Raw genomic sequence first — 15,498 nt, 5'->3', positions numbered from 1 at the left:
AATCACAACAAAAACCCTGACCTTTTCTCATTTGGGGAAAAGTCCATCCTCCCTCTCTCCTCCGCGACCCGGAAACCGATGAGTGGTCGAGGAGAGTCTGGCCTTCTCTCAATTGCATACCCCTCGCGTCCTCTTTCCTCAAAACCCATTGGATGAGAAAACCAGAGGTCCCGCAGGAGGCGAGAGGACACGACGAGTTGAGAAAAGACCCCACTGTCTGCATCAAGAGAATCTTTAAATTCTCCCGATTAGAGCTTAAACTATAATACATTTTAACCAGGTTTCTATTCCCAATATTTCACAATCAACCTTAGTTACCATTTTATCAGATCTTAATTAATTAAGCCTATAACAAACAAACAAAACAAACTCAAATCAATTGATTTTTATTTTACAACATAGAAAATATAGATGAATTCATTTGACCTCTTTCCTATAGATCCCTATGTTCCAATTCCTATATGGAATAGTCAGTAGTAACAGACCGTTGTGCATGCCACCCTCCACAAGGAGTATGCAGGATACAGCAGAGGGTCGATAGACAGGTCTGTCCTATTGGACTCTAGGTCCAGTCCCACAACGGACCCTACGCTCTAGTGCAGATGTGAGATGATTGGTCAGATGCAATCGATATGGAAATGGATCCAACTTCCACTTTGATAGGCTCGGTAGAAGTTTCACCGTATCGCTTATACCAATCAAATTCTCTCAGATCTCCACAAGTACCTCTGGCATATGGTCCATTTGGGACTGGGGGCCTAGAAGAGAGAAGGCACCTGAGAAGTGAAGTCTCATGGGCTGCGTTTACACAGGCAGCCCAAATCTGATCAGCTCAGAAACATTTCTGATGTGAAAATATATGATTGGTCAAAAGACCAATTAGTGGCAAAAAAAGATCAGAATTGGGCTGCCTGTGTAAATGTAGCCTTAGTCAGCAGGAGGTCAGAGTGGAAGAACGTCCAGCAGTCTGAAGCTTGGGTGTATTCACTAGGAACCAAACGGAACAAACCTACCTACATTAATCTAATAGTAACTCTTATTTTCAAATGAGAAACGTTTTCCTACAGTCGACACTAATGAATACACCCCAGATCTGTCAGAGAGAGCCTTCATGCTCCCATATCGTCGACAACAGCACAGCACTCAATCACTTGTCTTTGTCTTCCTGCGCTCCAGTCTTGTCCTCTAGACCACTCTGGGCTCTCAGGGCCTGGCTGCTGGCTGAGATGAAGCTGATCCAATGCTGCAGATCCTCAGGGTAGTCGGGACACTCCACCTGAACACACAGAGAGAAGAGGACTGAGTCGGGACACTCCACCTGAACACACAGAGAGAAGAGGACTGAGTCGGGACACTCCACCTGAACACACAGAGAGAAGAGGACTGAGTCGGGACACTCCACCTGAACACACAGAGAGGAAAGGACTGAGGAGTCGGGACACTCCACCTGAACACACAGAGAGAAGAGGACTGAGTCGGGACACTCCACCTGAACACACAGAGAGAAGAGGACTGAGTCGGGACACTCCACCTGAACACACAGAGAGAAGAGGACCGAGTCGGGACACTCCACCTGAACACACAGAGAGAAGAGGACTGAGTCGGGACACTCCACCTGAACACACAGAGAGAAGAGGACTGAGTCGGGACACTCCACCTGAACACACAGAGAGAAGAGGACTGAGTCGGGACACTCCACCTGAACACACAGAGAGAAGAGGACTGAGTGAGAGAAGAGGACTGAGTGATATCCCATGTATTTTAGTGTCAAAATACACTAGGAAGTGGAAATAGGATCTAGGATTTTGGTCATAAAGTCAGGTCTCATCCAAAGTGGAGATTTGCCAGACAGTTGAAGAGTAGACTATGTATAAGTGTAACCCTGGGTTGAGTTTATTTCATTCCTGCCCACATGCTCAAAGCTGTACCCAAGTTATCATCCATTTGGAGCTGAAGGCAACCCGATCATAATGCCCAACACCTGGGAATGGAACGCACACTGACTGTGGAAAGTTACAGGCTACTTCCTGGTTAGACGGTTTAAAGTTACAGGCTACTTCCTGGTTAGACGGTTTAAAGTTACAGGCTACTTCCTGGTTAGACGTTTTAAAGTTACAGGCTACTTCCTGGTTAGACTGTTTAAAGTTACAGGCTACTTCCTGGTTAGACTGTTTGTTTAACTTCCTGGTTACAGGCTACTTCCTGGTTAGACTGTTTAAAGTTACAGGCTACTTCCTGGTTAGACTGTTTAAAGTTACAGGCTACTTCCTGGTTAGACTGTTTAAAGTTACAGGCTACTTCCTGGTTAGACTGTTTAAAGTTACAGGCTACTTCCTGGTTAGACTGTTTAAAGTTACAGGCTACTTCCTGGTTAGACTGTTTAAAGTTACAGGCTACTTCCTGGTTAGACGGTTTAAAGTTACAGGCTACTTCCTGGTTAGACTGTTTAAAGTTACAGGCTACTTCCTGGTTAGACTGTTTAAAGTTACAGGCTACTTCCTGGTTAGACTGTTTAAAGTTACAGGCTACTTCCTGGTTAGACTGTTTAAAGTTACAGGCTACTTCCTGGTTAGACGGTTTAAAGTTACAGGCTACTTCCTGGTTAGACGGTTTAAAGTTACAGGCTACTTCCTGGTTAGACGGTTTAAAGTTACAGGCTACTTCCTGGTTAGACGGTTTAAAGTTACAGGCTACTTCCTGGTTAGACGGTTTAAAGTTACAGGCTACTTCCTGGTTAGACGGTTTAAAGTTACAGGCTACTTCCTGGTTAGACGGTTTAAAGTTACAGGCTACTTCCTGGTTAGACGGTTTAAAGTTACAGGCTACTTCCTGGTTAGACGGTTTAAAGTTACAGGCTACTTCCTGGTTACGGTTTAAAGTTACAGGCTACTTCCTGGTTAGACGGTTTAAAGTTACAGGCTACTTCCTGGTTAGACGGTTTAAAGTTACAGGCTACTTCCTGGTTAGACGGTTTAAAGTTACAGGCTACTTCCTGGTTAGACGGTTTAAAGTTACAGGCTACTTCCTGGTTAGACGGTTTAAAGTTACAGGCTACTTCCTGGTTAGACGGTTTAAAGTTACAGGCTACTTCCTGGTTAGACGGTTTTTACAGGCTACTTCCTGGTTACGGTTTAAAGTTACAGGCTACTTCCTGGTTAGACGGTTTAAAGTTACAGGCTACTTCCTGGTTAGACGGTTTAAAGTTACAGGCTACTTCCTGGTTAGACGGTTTAAAGTTACAGGCTACTTCCTGGTTAGACGGTTTAAAGTTACAGGCTACTTCCTGGTTAGACGGTTTAAAGTTACAGGCTACTTCCTGGTTAGACGGTTTAAAGTTACAGGCTACTTCCTGGTTAGACGGTTTAAAGTTACAGGCTACTTCCTGGTTAGACGGTTTAAAGTTACAGGCTACTTCCTGGTTAGACGGTTTAAAGTTACAGGCTACTTCCTGGTTAGACGGTTTAAAGTTACAGGCTACTTCCTGGTTAGACGGTTTAAAGTTACAGGCTACTTCCTGGTTAGACGGTTTAAAGTTACAGGCTACTTCCTGGTTAGACGGGTTACAGGCTACTTCCTGGTTAGACGGTTTAAAGTTACAGGCTACTTCCTGGTTAGACGGTTTAAAGTTACAGGCTACTTCCTGGTTAGACGGTTTAAAGTTACAGGCTACTTCCTGGTTAGACGGTTTAAAGTTACAGGCTACTTCCTGGTTAGACGGTTTAAAGTTACAGGCTACTTCCTGGTTAGACGGTTTAAAGTTACAGGCTACTTCCTGGTTAGACGGTTTAAAGTTACAGGCTACTTCCTGGTTAGACGGTTTAAAGTTACAGGCTACTTCCTGGTTAGACGGTTTAAAGTTACAGGCTACTTCCTGGTTAGACGGTTTAAAGTTACAGGCTACTTCCTGGTTCCGGTTTAAAGTTACAGGCTACTTCCTGGTTAGACGGTTTAAAGTTACAGGCGGTTTAAAGTTACAGGCTACTTCCTGGTTAGACGGTTTAAAGTTACAGGCTACTTCCTGGTTAGACGGTTTAAAGTTACAGGCTACTTCCTGGTTAGACGGTTTAAAGTTACAGGCTACTTCCTGGTTAGACGGTTTAAAGTTACAGGCTACTTCCTGGTTAGACGGTTTAAAGTTACAGGCTACTTCCTGGTTAGACGGTTTAAAGTTACAGGCTACTTCCTGGTTAGACGGTTTTACAGGCTACTTCCTGGTTAGACGGTTTAAAGTTACAGGCTACTTCCTGGTTAGACGGTTTAAAGTTACAGGCTACTTCCTGGTTAGACGGTTTAAAGTTTTACAGGCTACTTCCTGGTTAGACGGTTTAAAGTTACAGGCTACTTCCTGGTTAGACTGTTTAAAGTTACAGGCTACTTCCTGGTTAGACTGTTTAAAGTTACAGGCTACTTCCTGGTTAGACTGTTTAAAGTTACAGGCTACTTCCTGGTTAGACTGTTTAAAGTTACAGGCTACTTCCTGGTTAGACTGTTTAAAGTTACAGGCTACTTCCTGGTTAGACGGTTTAAAGTTACAGGCTACTTCCTGGTTAGACGGTTTAAAGTTACAGGCTACTTCCTGGTTAGACGGTTTAAAGTTACAGGCTACTTCCTGGTTAGACGGTTTAAAGTTACAGGCTACTTCCTGGTTAGACGGTTTAAAGTTACAGGCTACTTCCTGGTTAGACGGTTTAAAGTTACAGGCTACTTCCTGGTTAGACGGTTTAAAGTTACAGGCTACTTCCTGGTTAGACGGTTTAAAGTTACAGGCTACTTCCTGGTTAGACGGTTTAAAGTTACAGGCTACTTCCTGGTTAGTTACGGTTTAAAGTTACAGGCTACTTCCTGGTTAGACGGTTTAAAGTTACAGGCTACTTCCTGGTTAGACGGTTTAAAGTTACAGGCTACTTCCTGGTTAGACGGTTTAAAGTTACAGGCTACTTCCTGGTTAGACGGTTTAAAGTTACAGGCTACTTCCTGGTTAGACGGTTTAAAGTTACAGGCTACTTCCTGGTTAGACGGTTTAAAGTTACAGGCTACTTCCTGGTTAGACGGTTTAAAGTTACAAGCTACTTCCTGGTTAGACGGTTTAAAGTTACAGGCTACTTCCTGGTTAGACGGTTTAAAGTTACAGGCTACTTCCTGGTTAGACGTTTTAAAGTTACAGGCTACTTCCTGGTTAGACGTTTTAAAGTTACAGGCTACTTCCTGGTTAGACGGTTTAAAGTTACAGGCTACTTCCTGGTTAGACGGTTTAAAGTTACAGGCTACTTCCTGGTTAGACGGTTTAAAGTTATCTAGAAGGCTGAGTGCCTGTAACTGTAGTGTTTTGGCAGATGTCCCAACTCTTCCCACGTTCAAACATACACACACAGGAGAGAGCCACGCCTCCAAGCCCTTATTTCCTTATGAGGACTAAAACTTACATCAGCCCTCCTTTAAAATTCTCAACTTCTACATCAGTCGCTCGTCCTCCCATCCAGTCCTTCATCTTCCTCCCCTACACCATCTCCCCCACACCCCTCCTGCCCTTCCACCTCCTCTTACTTTTCTCTTGCAGAGGAACTGTAGGATCTTGTCAGGACTGCTGCGCATGACGTTCTGCTTACACAACATGACAGCTGCCACCAGACCGTCCCTGGAAGAGGAGAGAATGATAGACTGATTAATATGGGATGTAACACATGAAGCCAACACGCGTTGTAAACAACACAGTTGTCCCCGTGCCATACACAGTTGTCCCAGTGCCATACACAGTTGTCCCAGTGCCATACACAGTTGTCCCAGTGCCATACACAGTTGTCCCAGTGCCATACACAGTTGTCCCCGTGCCATACACAGTTGTCCCCGTGCCATACACAGTTGTCCCCGTGCCATACACAGTTGTCCCCGTGCCATACACAGTTGTCCCCGTGCCATACACAGTTGTCCCCGTGCCATACACAGTTGTCCCAGTGCCATACACAGTTGTCCCAGTGCCATACACAGTTGTCCCAGTGCCATACACAGTTGTCCCAGTGCCATACACAGTTGTCCCCGTGCCATACACAGTTATACTAGCAGACACACACCTGCAGGAGACGAAACGCTGCTCTAGGTAAAAGGCCTTCTCGTCCCAGACCACGATTCTGGTGCGCAGCTCAAATGCTTCCCCCAGGCACAGGGCCCGGCGCAGGCGGATAGTAGTGGCCCCCACCACCATGGTGGCCCTCAGGGCTCTGCAGGCTTTAAACACCCCGTTACGACTGTACAGGGAGAACCTGAGAGAGGACAACATTTCCACATCACCATCATCATCATCATACACCCTGTGTGGGTGTACTGGGGAAGTACAGGACGTTACAAACACACAATCCTCTAGGGGTTAGGAGCTACTGAGGTAAAGGAATCCTCTAGGGGTTAGGAGCTACTGAGGTAAAGGAATCCTCTAGGGGTTAGGAGCTACTGGGGTAAAGGAATCCTCTAAGGGTTAGGAGCTACTGAGGTAAAGGAATCCTCTAGGGGTTAGGAGCTACTGAGGTAAAGGAATCCTCTAGGGGTTAGGAGCTACTGAGGTAAAGGAATCCTCTAGGGGTTAGGAGCTACTGGGGTAAAGGAATCCTCTAGGGGTTAGGAGCTACTGAGGTAAAGGAATCCTCTAGGGGTTAGGAGCTACTGAGGTAAAGGAATCCTCTAGGGGTTAGGAGCTACTGAGGTAAAGGAATCCTCTAGGGGTTAGGAGCTACTGAGGTAAAGGAATCCTCTAGGGGTTAGGAGCTACTGAGGTAAAGGAATCTTCTAGGGGTTAGGAGCTACTGAGGTAAAGGAATCCTCTAGGGGTTAGGAGCTACTGAGGTAAAGGAATCCTCTAGGGGTTAGGAGCTACTGAGGTAAAGGAATCCTCTAGGGCAGGGGTGTCAAAGTCAAATGGACGGAGGGCCAAATAAAAAATTTAGCTACAAGCCGAGGGCCGGACTGTTCGAATGTTCATTGAAAAATTTTTAAATGACGCATATAGTCTAGTGAACCTAATTGAACCTACTGAAAACCTAACAAATATATTCCAATATGATCAGATAAATAAAGCAATATTTTCTTATGGCTCTGTCAGTAATCTTTAATTTTCAACAGACACAAAAGACAAATTTCCTTTATATAAAAATCCCCATAACATGAACATTAAATGAAAGAAACCGGTATTCAAGGCACCATCAGTAGCCTATATTTTCTATTTTAGCAAAAGTGGGCTAAATTTACTTCAAAGAAAAAAACAATAATAGCAATTTTCTATCATCCACTCAACTGAAATATTTTTAAAATATAATTGGATTGAAATACAATAAAATAAAGTGCAAAAATCTATTAATCAAAAACAACACTTTGTTTAAGGAGAAGTAACATGCAGTGAAAACAAATATTAAACTTTAACTTTTAAACTTGAACTGAGTAAAAACTCTAAATATGTGATTGCACAGTAATGTTCACTTGTTTGAGGTTGAGGGTGATACTTGGTGGTGTCCCATCTTTTCCACAAGTTCATCAATGTTCGGGGTAAGGCTCTGAGCTGAGGAAATCCTCAGAATTGAGTGGAGGTGTTCAGCAGTAAGTCGACTTCTGTGTGATGTTTTGTTCAAGTTCATCAAAGAAAACAGTTGTTCACACAGGTATGTGCTGCCAAACATAGACAACGTTTGAGCAGCCTGGATGCGCAGCTGGGGCATTGTGTCGGGGAGGAAACGGGCGAACTCCGCAGCACCCACTGCCGCATATTTTGCCCTCAGTGCATCATTGCATTGGAGGTCAATCAACTCCATTTGGAGGTTTGGTGGTGAGCTTTCCACGTCAACAGCAAATGGGTTACCGAGCAGTTCCAACCTGCTTTTTGTGCTTCAAAGTCAGCAAATCGGCGTCGAAAGTCAGCGGCAAGCATACCTATTTTATCAGCCAACTGTGCGCTCGGGAACGCACTGGTAGAGAGCTTCTCTTTCATGGTCTGGCAGCTGGGAAAGTGGCTCAAATTTTCTTTCCGCATCTGCGTCTCCCACAGAGTCAGTTTGGTTTTAAATGCCTTCACTGTACTGTACATATCAGAGATGACACGATCCCGACCCTGCAGCTGCAAGTTCATTGCATTCAGATGACTCGTAATGTCACACAGAAAAGCCATTTCACACAGAAACATTTCGTCTCGGAGTTGTGTTGTGTCTTTCCCTTTGCTGTCCAAGAACAGACAAATCTCCTCACGAAGCTCGAAACATCTTTGAAGCACCTTTCCCTGGCTTAGCCATCGCACCTCTGTGTGATAAGGCAAATCACCATGCTCCGTTTCTAACTCCGTCAGAAATGCCTTGAACTGGCGGTGATTCAAACCTTTGGCTCTGATAAAGTTAACTGTGCGCGTGATGATGCTCATTACATGCTCCATTTTCAAGGCTTTACCGCACAACGCTTCCTGGTGTATGATACAATGATAAGCTGTCAGCTCACCTGTCGCGTTTTCCTCTTGCATCTTTTCCCGTATCTTCGCCACCAGTCCGCTCCTGTGTCCACACATCGCAGGTGCTCCGTCGGTTGTCAAACCCACGAGTTTTTCCCAAGGCAGCTCCATCTCATTTACACATCTTGACACCTCTTCATACAAATCATGCCCCGTAGTTGTGCCATGCATAGGACGTAAAGCCAAAAACTCCTCTGTCACGCTTAGGCTGGAGTCCACTCCGCGGATGAAAATTGACAACTGGGCAATGTCAGAAATGTCGGTGCTCTCATCCACAGCCAAGGAATATGCAATGAAATCTTTTCCCTTTTTCACAAGCTGCTCTTTTAGATTGATGGACAACTGGTCTACTCTCTCGGCAATGGTGTTTCTGCTCAGACTCACATTTAAAAAGAGTTGCCTTTTTCTGGGCAAACTTCGTCACAAACTTTAATCATGCAGTTTTTGATGAAATCCCCCTCCGTAAATGGCCGGGCTGATTTAGCGATCTCTTCTGCCAAAATAAAACTGGCCTTGACAGCAGCCTGGCCTTGTGATTTGGCTTTTTTGAACAGAGCCTGTCGAGATTTGAGGCCTCGTTTTAATTCCTCTGCCTTTTGTAGCCTTTGTTCCATGTCCATATTCTTGTTTTTGTCCGCGTGTTTCGTTTCATAATGTCGTCTCAGATTATACTCTTTCAGTACCGCCACACTTTCTCCACACAGAAGACACACAGGTTTTCCAGCTACCTCCGTGAACAAATACTCCGACTCCCACCTTGTTTGAAACCCCGGTTCTCAGTGTCCACCTTCCGTTTTGCCATTTTTGATGGGTATCTGAAAGTTAATTTTACTGTGATGCTGACAACTGCTGTGCCAATAAATATTGAAATGAAGCAGCCTACTGCTCGGTGCGTCACCGTTGCATTGTGGGAAATGTAGTATTGGTGCGTGTAAAAGATCTGCGGGCTGCCGGCTTGCTGCGGTCTGCGGGCCGGTTCTAATAATAAATCAAGATCATCCCAGGGGCCGTAAAAAACCTTCTCGCGGGCCGGATGTGGCCCGCGGGCCTTGACTCTGACATATGTGCTCTAGGGGTTAGGAGCTACTGGGGTAAAGGAATCCTCTAGGGTTAGGAGCTACTGAGGTAAAGGAATCCTCTAGGGGTTAGGAGCTACTGGGGTAAAGGAATCCTCTAGGGGTTAGGAGCTACTGGGGTAAAGGAATCCTCTAAGGGTTAGGAGCTACTGAGGTAAAGGAATCCTCTAGGGGTTAGGAGCTACTGGGGTAAAGGAATATGTTAAAACTAACAGAGAACTCAGCTTCCTGGGACCCATCTAACCTGGCGAAGTCACACTCCCGGAGGTATCTGGCATTGTTCATGTGTCCCAGGTCGATATCGTGAAGCAGGACGCGCCCCGACACACTCTGTTCCCCCAGGACGTCCCACACCGGCTTCTGGAACCAGGCCCTGACCACCGTGACCGCCGCACGCACGAAGTACCACACATCCAGACTGGAGAACAGCAGCAGCAACACCCCTAACACCCACAGTAACATCTCCCTGGAGAAGGGGGGAGAGGTAGTGTTACACGACAGCAATACAGACAGACAGCAATACAGGCAGCAATACAGGCAGCAATACAGGCAGACAGCAATACAGGCAGACAGCAATACAGGCAGACAGCAATACAGACAAACAGCAATACAGACAGCAATACAGGCAGCAAGACAGCAATACAGACAGACAGCAATACAGACAAACAGCAATACAGACAAACAGCAATACAGACAAACAGCAATACAGACAGACAGCAATACAGACAGACAGCAATACAGACAGACAGCAATACAGACAAACAGCAATACAGACAAACAGCAATACAGACAAACAGCAATACAGACAAACAGCAATACAGACAAACAGCAATACAGACAAACAGCAATACAGGCAGACAGCAATACAGGCAGACAGCAATACAGGCAGACAGCAATACAGGCAGACAGCAATACAGGCAGACAGCAATACAGACAGACAGCAATACAGGCAGCAATACAGACAGACAGCAATACAGACAGCAATACAGACAGCAATACAGACAGCAATACAGGCAGCAATACAGGCAGCAATACAGACAGACAGCAATACAGACAGACAGCAATACAGACAGACAGCAATACAGACAGACAGCAATACAGACAGACAGCAATACAGACAGACAGCAATACAGGCAGACAGCAATACAGACAGCAATACAGACAGCAATACAGACAGCAATACAGACAGGCAGGCGAATAGTTTCAGCAGGGACATCAGGGTAGGGTGTAGACAACTACACTGACAGGCCTGGCTGCCTTCATTACAAGGGCACATCAGCTATGTGGGGATTTGAAATAAATAAAAACAGGTTCAGCTTGAAAGGTGTAGAAGCCTGGTAGGTGTGAATGATTCATGGACAGGGTTAGCTGGAACAGTATGTACATCTATCGCCCCACAAGTTGTCCGGGATACTGTACACATACCCTGCAGAGGTCTAGAAAATGAGCCGATACAGCTAAAGCTAATCACTAAAATATCACAGTTTGGCCTCTTACTGACAGCAAATACATTCAGCAAACAATTTCTCCTACTTTAGATTAGCTCTCAAGAACCCAAGTGGGGTATACCCAGCTTCCAGCCGGCCCACCTCGAGTTCCCAGCTGATGGTACTGATCACAGCTGGCTCACTTGTAGTGGTGTAAAGTACTTAAGTAGTACTTTCAAGTATTTTTACTGAGGTAGTTTATGTATTCATCTGTACTTTACTATTTATATTTTTGACAACTTTTCCTTCACTTACATTCCTAAAGAAAATAATGTACTTTTTACTTCACACATTTTCCCTCAAACCCAAAAGTAATGTTTTGAATGCTAAGCAGGACAGGAAAATGGTCTAATTCACACACTAATCAAGAGAACATCCCTGGTCATCCCTACTGCCTCAGATCTCATTTATTTAACCTTTATTTGATGTGATCTGTTGAACTCACTAAACAGTGTGACTGTTGGAGCCCCTGGCTATCGGTAAAAAAAATAATTTTTATGCAACATACTGATCAGCTACCAATAGATTGTTTTGAATATATAATCTAGCTGAACCTGAGTGACATGAGTCGTCCTCTAATGATCTCCCAGCTTGGTTAGAAAGTTGTCGTGCGTAAAACCAGTCTATTAACGCCAAATAATACCGTCAGTTCACCCTCAAAACACTAGCTGAATAGGTAGTGTTTGATTATGCAGTATATTATCTATATACGGTATTTAGCTTCCATTTATAAACCTTCATAAAGATTCCACATCAAATAGCCTAACAATGCGGTAGCCTGGTGGATCAATTCAGTCTCTATTGTTAAACTCAGCAGGTTGTCTGGCTAATAGTCCACACAAATGGGTTGCAATATTCAAGGTAAATCTAATCCAACTTGAGACTCCCCTAAAGTCTTTTTTTCTATGTACATTTTTAAAATACTTATTTTCCACCATAATTTGCAAAGAAATTCATTTAAAAAAATCCTACAATGTGATTGTCTGTCATAGTTGAAGTGTACCTATGGTGAAAATTACAGGCCTCTCATCTTTTTAAGTGGGAGAACTTGCACAATTGGTGGCTGACTAAATACTTTTTTGCCCCACTATATATATATAAATAGGGTTAAATTGATACACGGTTAGGTTTAGTGTTAAATTGATATGGTTAGGGTTAGTGTCCCAACACAGTCATATGTCCATATAAGAGCATGTCAATGGAAGACAGAGTGGACTACCGATGCCAGTTAGCCATCTGCGTCTCCTAAACAGGAGAATGATGCCACCAACGAGTTGTCACAGAAAAATACTGTTGGCACCAACCGGTAAGAGTGTATTTTTTAGTTGTGAAATTATTTTGATGTGATAAGAAAGTAAAGGGATTTTTGCTTCTAGAACCGTACCGCAATTGAGAATCGATTCACGTTCAGGATGTAGCATTTTTGTCGGTTTCGGCTTCCAGAGCCAAGTTGGCCTTTAAACAGAACATGTAGCAAGCTAAGGTCCTTGGACTATACGGAGTAACTTTAAACTCCTGTAGTCCAGTATTGGGCTAGCCTAATACAGTGGTTCTCAACTGGTTTTGTTAAATTCACTGGTTTGAGATAAAAAAAAAAAAATCTACCAAATTCACAAAATAGTGCTGCTAATAACTGTTGAAATTACTAATGGGAAGAAAAAGAGTTCAGAGGTTAAATAAATAAAATCAAAAGTTTAATTATCATTTCTACACACTTTCTACCTGGTTTGAGTCATTCAGACTATTGTCTTGGCCATTCACCCTTAATGCCACATACACAATCCATGTTTCAAAGTTTAAAAATCCTTCTTTAACCCATCTCCTCACCAAATCTACTCTGATTTGAAGTGGATTTACCAAGTTACATCAATAAGGGATCATAGCTTTCACCTGGATTCACCTGGTCATAGAAAGAGCATGTCATGTTTTGTACACTCAGTTTGTATATAAAAGGGGAAATGTAGATTAGCCTCCCCTCCATATAAAAGTGGCACAGTAAAGATGTTATATATAGTCTTCCAAATGTGAATTAGATATTAACACATTTTTAAGCAAACTTAGAAATGACATGAACTCACAGTGGACAGCGCAGACCAACGTTGAAGTTTAGTCGCAACAAACTTACATGACTGTTTTGATCAGAAACTTGTTGTCCGAAATCAACACAGCGCGTTCACCGTCTTATCCTGAAACTCCGGGCTGCCGTTCAGGCTGAGAAACAATTACAGAAATAGATTTGAAGAGCAGATATTTATCAAACAAATCTGTGTAGCTGTCACTCTCCCTCGACAAAAAAAAAAAACAGTCTCGTGTGGAATTCACAACTTCCCAAGTCAAGTAAAACCTATTCTAAATGTTTAAATAGTTATGTTACATTTGATACCGGAGCTCCGAGGTATGCGTTGAAATCACTAAGCACTTTTCCGTCTTCTTCGGTGGGGTTTATCGGCGTTTGGTATCCAATATTATGGTCCATTACCGCCACCTACTGTACTGGAGTGTGAGCCAGAGACACGGATAAACTAAATCCTACCTGTCAGCCCCGCTGCACTTAAAAAAATATAAAATATTTGCGACTATATCTAATGACGTTCTACTCACTGTACTCTTTAAACTAATTCCCTGTATCCCCCCCTCATACTAGATCTCATCCTCTCTCTTTCCCTACAATAATGTCCACACTGTATCAATACACAGCCAGTTGTTTAAATGTAAATACACGCTCCACTGTCTCTGTTTCCTGGCATTACTCACATTTTCCTGTTGGATGCTTTCATTTCACATGTTTTATTCAACTGTCTGTGTCCCAGCCTTAATCAACTGGCTGTGTCCCAGCCTTAAACAACTGGCTGTGTCCCAGCCTTAATCAACTGGCTGTGTCCCAGCCTTAAACAACTGGCTGTGTCCCAGCCTTAAACAACTGGCTGTGCCCCAGCCTTAAACAACTGGCTGTGTCCCACCCTTAATCAACTGGCTGTGTCCCACCCTTAATCAACTGGCTGTGTCCCAGCCTTAATCAACTGGCTGTGTCCCACCCTTAATCAACTGGCTGTGTCCCAGCATTAATCAACTGGCTGTGTCCCAGCCTTAATCAACTGGCTGTGCCCCAGCCTTAATCAACTGGCTGTGTCCCAGCCTTAATCAACTGGCTGTGTCCCAGCCTTAAACAACTGGCTGTGTCCCAGCCTTAATCAACTGGCTGTGTCCCAGCCTTAATCAACTGGCTGTGCCCCAGCCTTAATCAACTGGCTGTGTCCCAGCCTTAAACAACTGGCTGTGTCCCAGCCTTAATCAACTGGCTGTGTCCCAGCCTTAAACAACTGGCTGTGTCCCAGCCTTAATCAACTGGCTGTGTCCCAGCCTTAATCAACTGGCTGTGCCCCAGCCTTAAACAACTGGATGTGTCCCAGCCTTAAACAACTGGCTGTGTCCCAGCCTTAATCAACTGGCTGTGTCCCAGCCTTAAACAACTGGCTGTGTCCCAGCCTTAATCAACTGGCTGTGCCCCAGCCTTACACAACTGGCTGTGTCCCAGCCTTAAACAACTGGCTGGGTCCCAGCCTTAATCAACTGGTGGTGTCCCACCCTTAATCAACTGTCTGTGTCCCACCCTTAATCAACTGGCTGTGTCCCAGCATTAATCAACTGTCTGTGTCCCAACCTTAATCAACTGGCAGTGTCCCAGCATTAATCAACTGGCTGTGTCCCACCCTTAATCAACTGTCCTTGTCCCAGCCTTAATCAACTGGCGGTTTCCCACCCTTAATCAACTGGCTGTGTCCCAGCCTTAATCAACTGGCTGTGTCCCACCCTTAATCAACTGGCGGTGTCCCACCCTTAATCAACTGTCTGTGTCCCAGCCTTAATCAACTGGCTGTGTCCCACCCTTAATCAACTGGCTGTGTCCCAGCATTAATCAACTGGCGGTGTCCCAGCATTAATCAACTGTCTGTGTCCCAGCCTTAATCAACTGGCTGTGTCCCACCCTTAATCAACTGGCAGTGTCCCAGCATTAATCAACTGGCAATGTCCCAGCATTAATCAACTGGCGGTGTCCCACCCTTAATCAACTAGCTGTGTCCCAGCCTTAATCAACTGGCGGTGTCCCACCCTTAATCAACTGTCTGTGTCCCACCCTTAATCAACTGGCGGTGTCCCACCCTTAATCAACTGGCTGTGTCCCAGCATTAATCAACTGGCAGTGTCCCAGCATTAATCAACTGGCAATGTCCCAGCATTAATCAACTGGCTGTGTCCCACCCTTAATCAACTGGCTGTGTCCCACCCTTAATCAACTGGCTGTGTCCCACCCTTAATCAACTGGCTGTGTCCCAGCATTAATCAACTGTCTGTGTCCCAGCCTTAATCAACTGTCTGTGTCCCAGCCTTAATCAACTGGCAGTGTCCCAGCATTAATCAACTGGCAATGTCCCAGCATTAATCAACTGGCTGTGTCCCACCC

At 44.5% G+C, this 15,498-nt stretch overlaps 1 protein-coding gene and 1 long non-coding RNA gene across 11 annotated transcripts; one reads left to right on the top strand and one right to left on the bottom strand.

Annotated features, from left to right (window-relative positions):
• Positions 1-370: 370 nt before the first annotated feature.
• Positions 371-13,520, bottom strand: them6 (thioesterase superfamily member 6). 7 transcript variants are annotated; one of them, XM_052462737.1, is made up of 6 exons: positions 13,411-13,520; positions 13,162-13,247; positions 9,794-10,015; positions 6,069-6,257; positions 5,545-5,635; positions 371-1,360 (listed from the first exon to the last, which is right to left on the bottom strand). In XM_052462737.1, coding segments are annotated over exons 2-6 (717 nt in total). In that variant the 5' UTR covers positions 13,164-13,247; positions 13,411-13,520; the 3' UTR covers positions 371-1,147. The 7 variants fall into 7 exon arrangements, with proteins under 7 accessions (XP_052318697.1, XP_052318702.1, XP_052318703.1 ...); XM_052462742.1 differs by having other exon boundaries at positions 371-1,318; XM_052462743.1 differs by having other exon boundaries at positions 371-1,276.
• LOC127907484 (uncharacterized) lies at positions 6,274-7,284 on the top strand. 4 transcript variants are annotated; one of them, XR_008064501.1, is made up of 4 exons: positions 6,274-6,411; positions 6,482-6,551; positions 6,622-6,761; positions 6,797-7,284. It is a non-coding gene; the product is annotated as an uncharacterized LOC127907484 (long non-coding RNA). The 4 variants fall into 4 exon arrangements; XR_008064502.1 differs by having other exon boundaries at positions 6,274-6,446; XR_008064503.1 differs by lacking the exon at positions 6,482-6,551 and having other exon boundaries at positions 6,274-6,446; positions 6,552-6,761.
• Positions 13,521-15,498: the final 1,978 nt, after the last annotated feature.

The sequence above is a fragment of the Oncorhynchus keta genome, chromosome 15, assembly GCF_023373465.1.
Source record: "Oncorhynchus keta strain PuntledgeMale-10-30-2019 chromosome 15, Oket_V2, whole genome shotgun sequence".
NCBI classification, from domain to species: Eukaryota; Metazoa; Chordata; class Actinopteri; order Salmoniformes; family Salmonidae; genus Oncorhynchus; species Oncorhynchus keta.
Note: the sequence above shows the minus strand (reverse complement) of the source record. Positions and strands in the feature narration are given on the sequence as shown.

What these genes read in the sequence shown, in the direction of transcription:
- them6 (XM_052462737.1), bottom strand. An exon ending in CGGGAGTGTGACTTCGCCAG is followed by an intron (nt 6,258 to 9,793) that starts GTTAGATGGGTC and finishes GTCCTCTCTCAG; the next exon opens with GTTCTCCCTGTACAGTCGTA. An exon ending in CAGCGTTTCGTCTCCTGCAG is followed by an intron (nt 5,636 to 6,068) that starts GTGTGTGTCTGC and finishes CTCCTCTTCCAG; the next exon opens with GGACGGTCTGGTGGCAGCTG.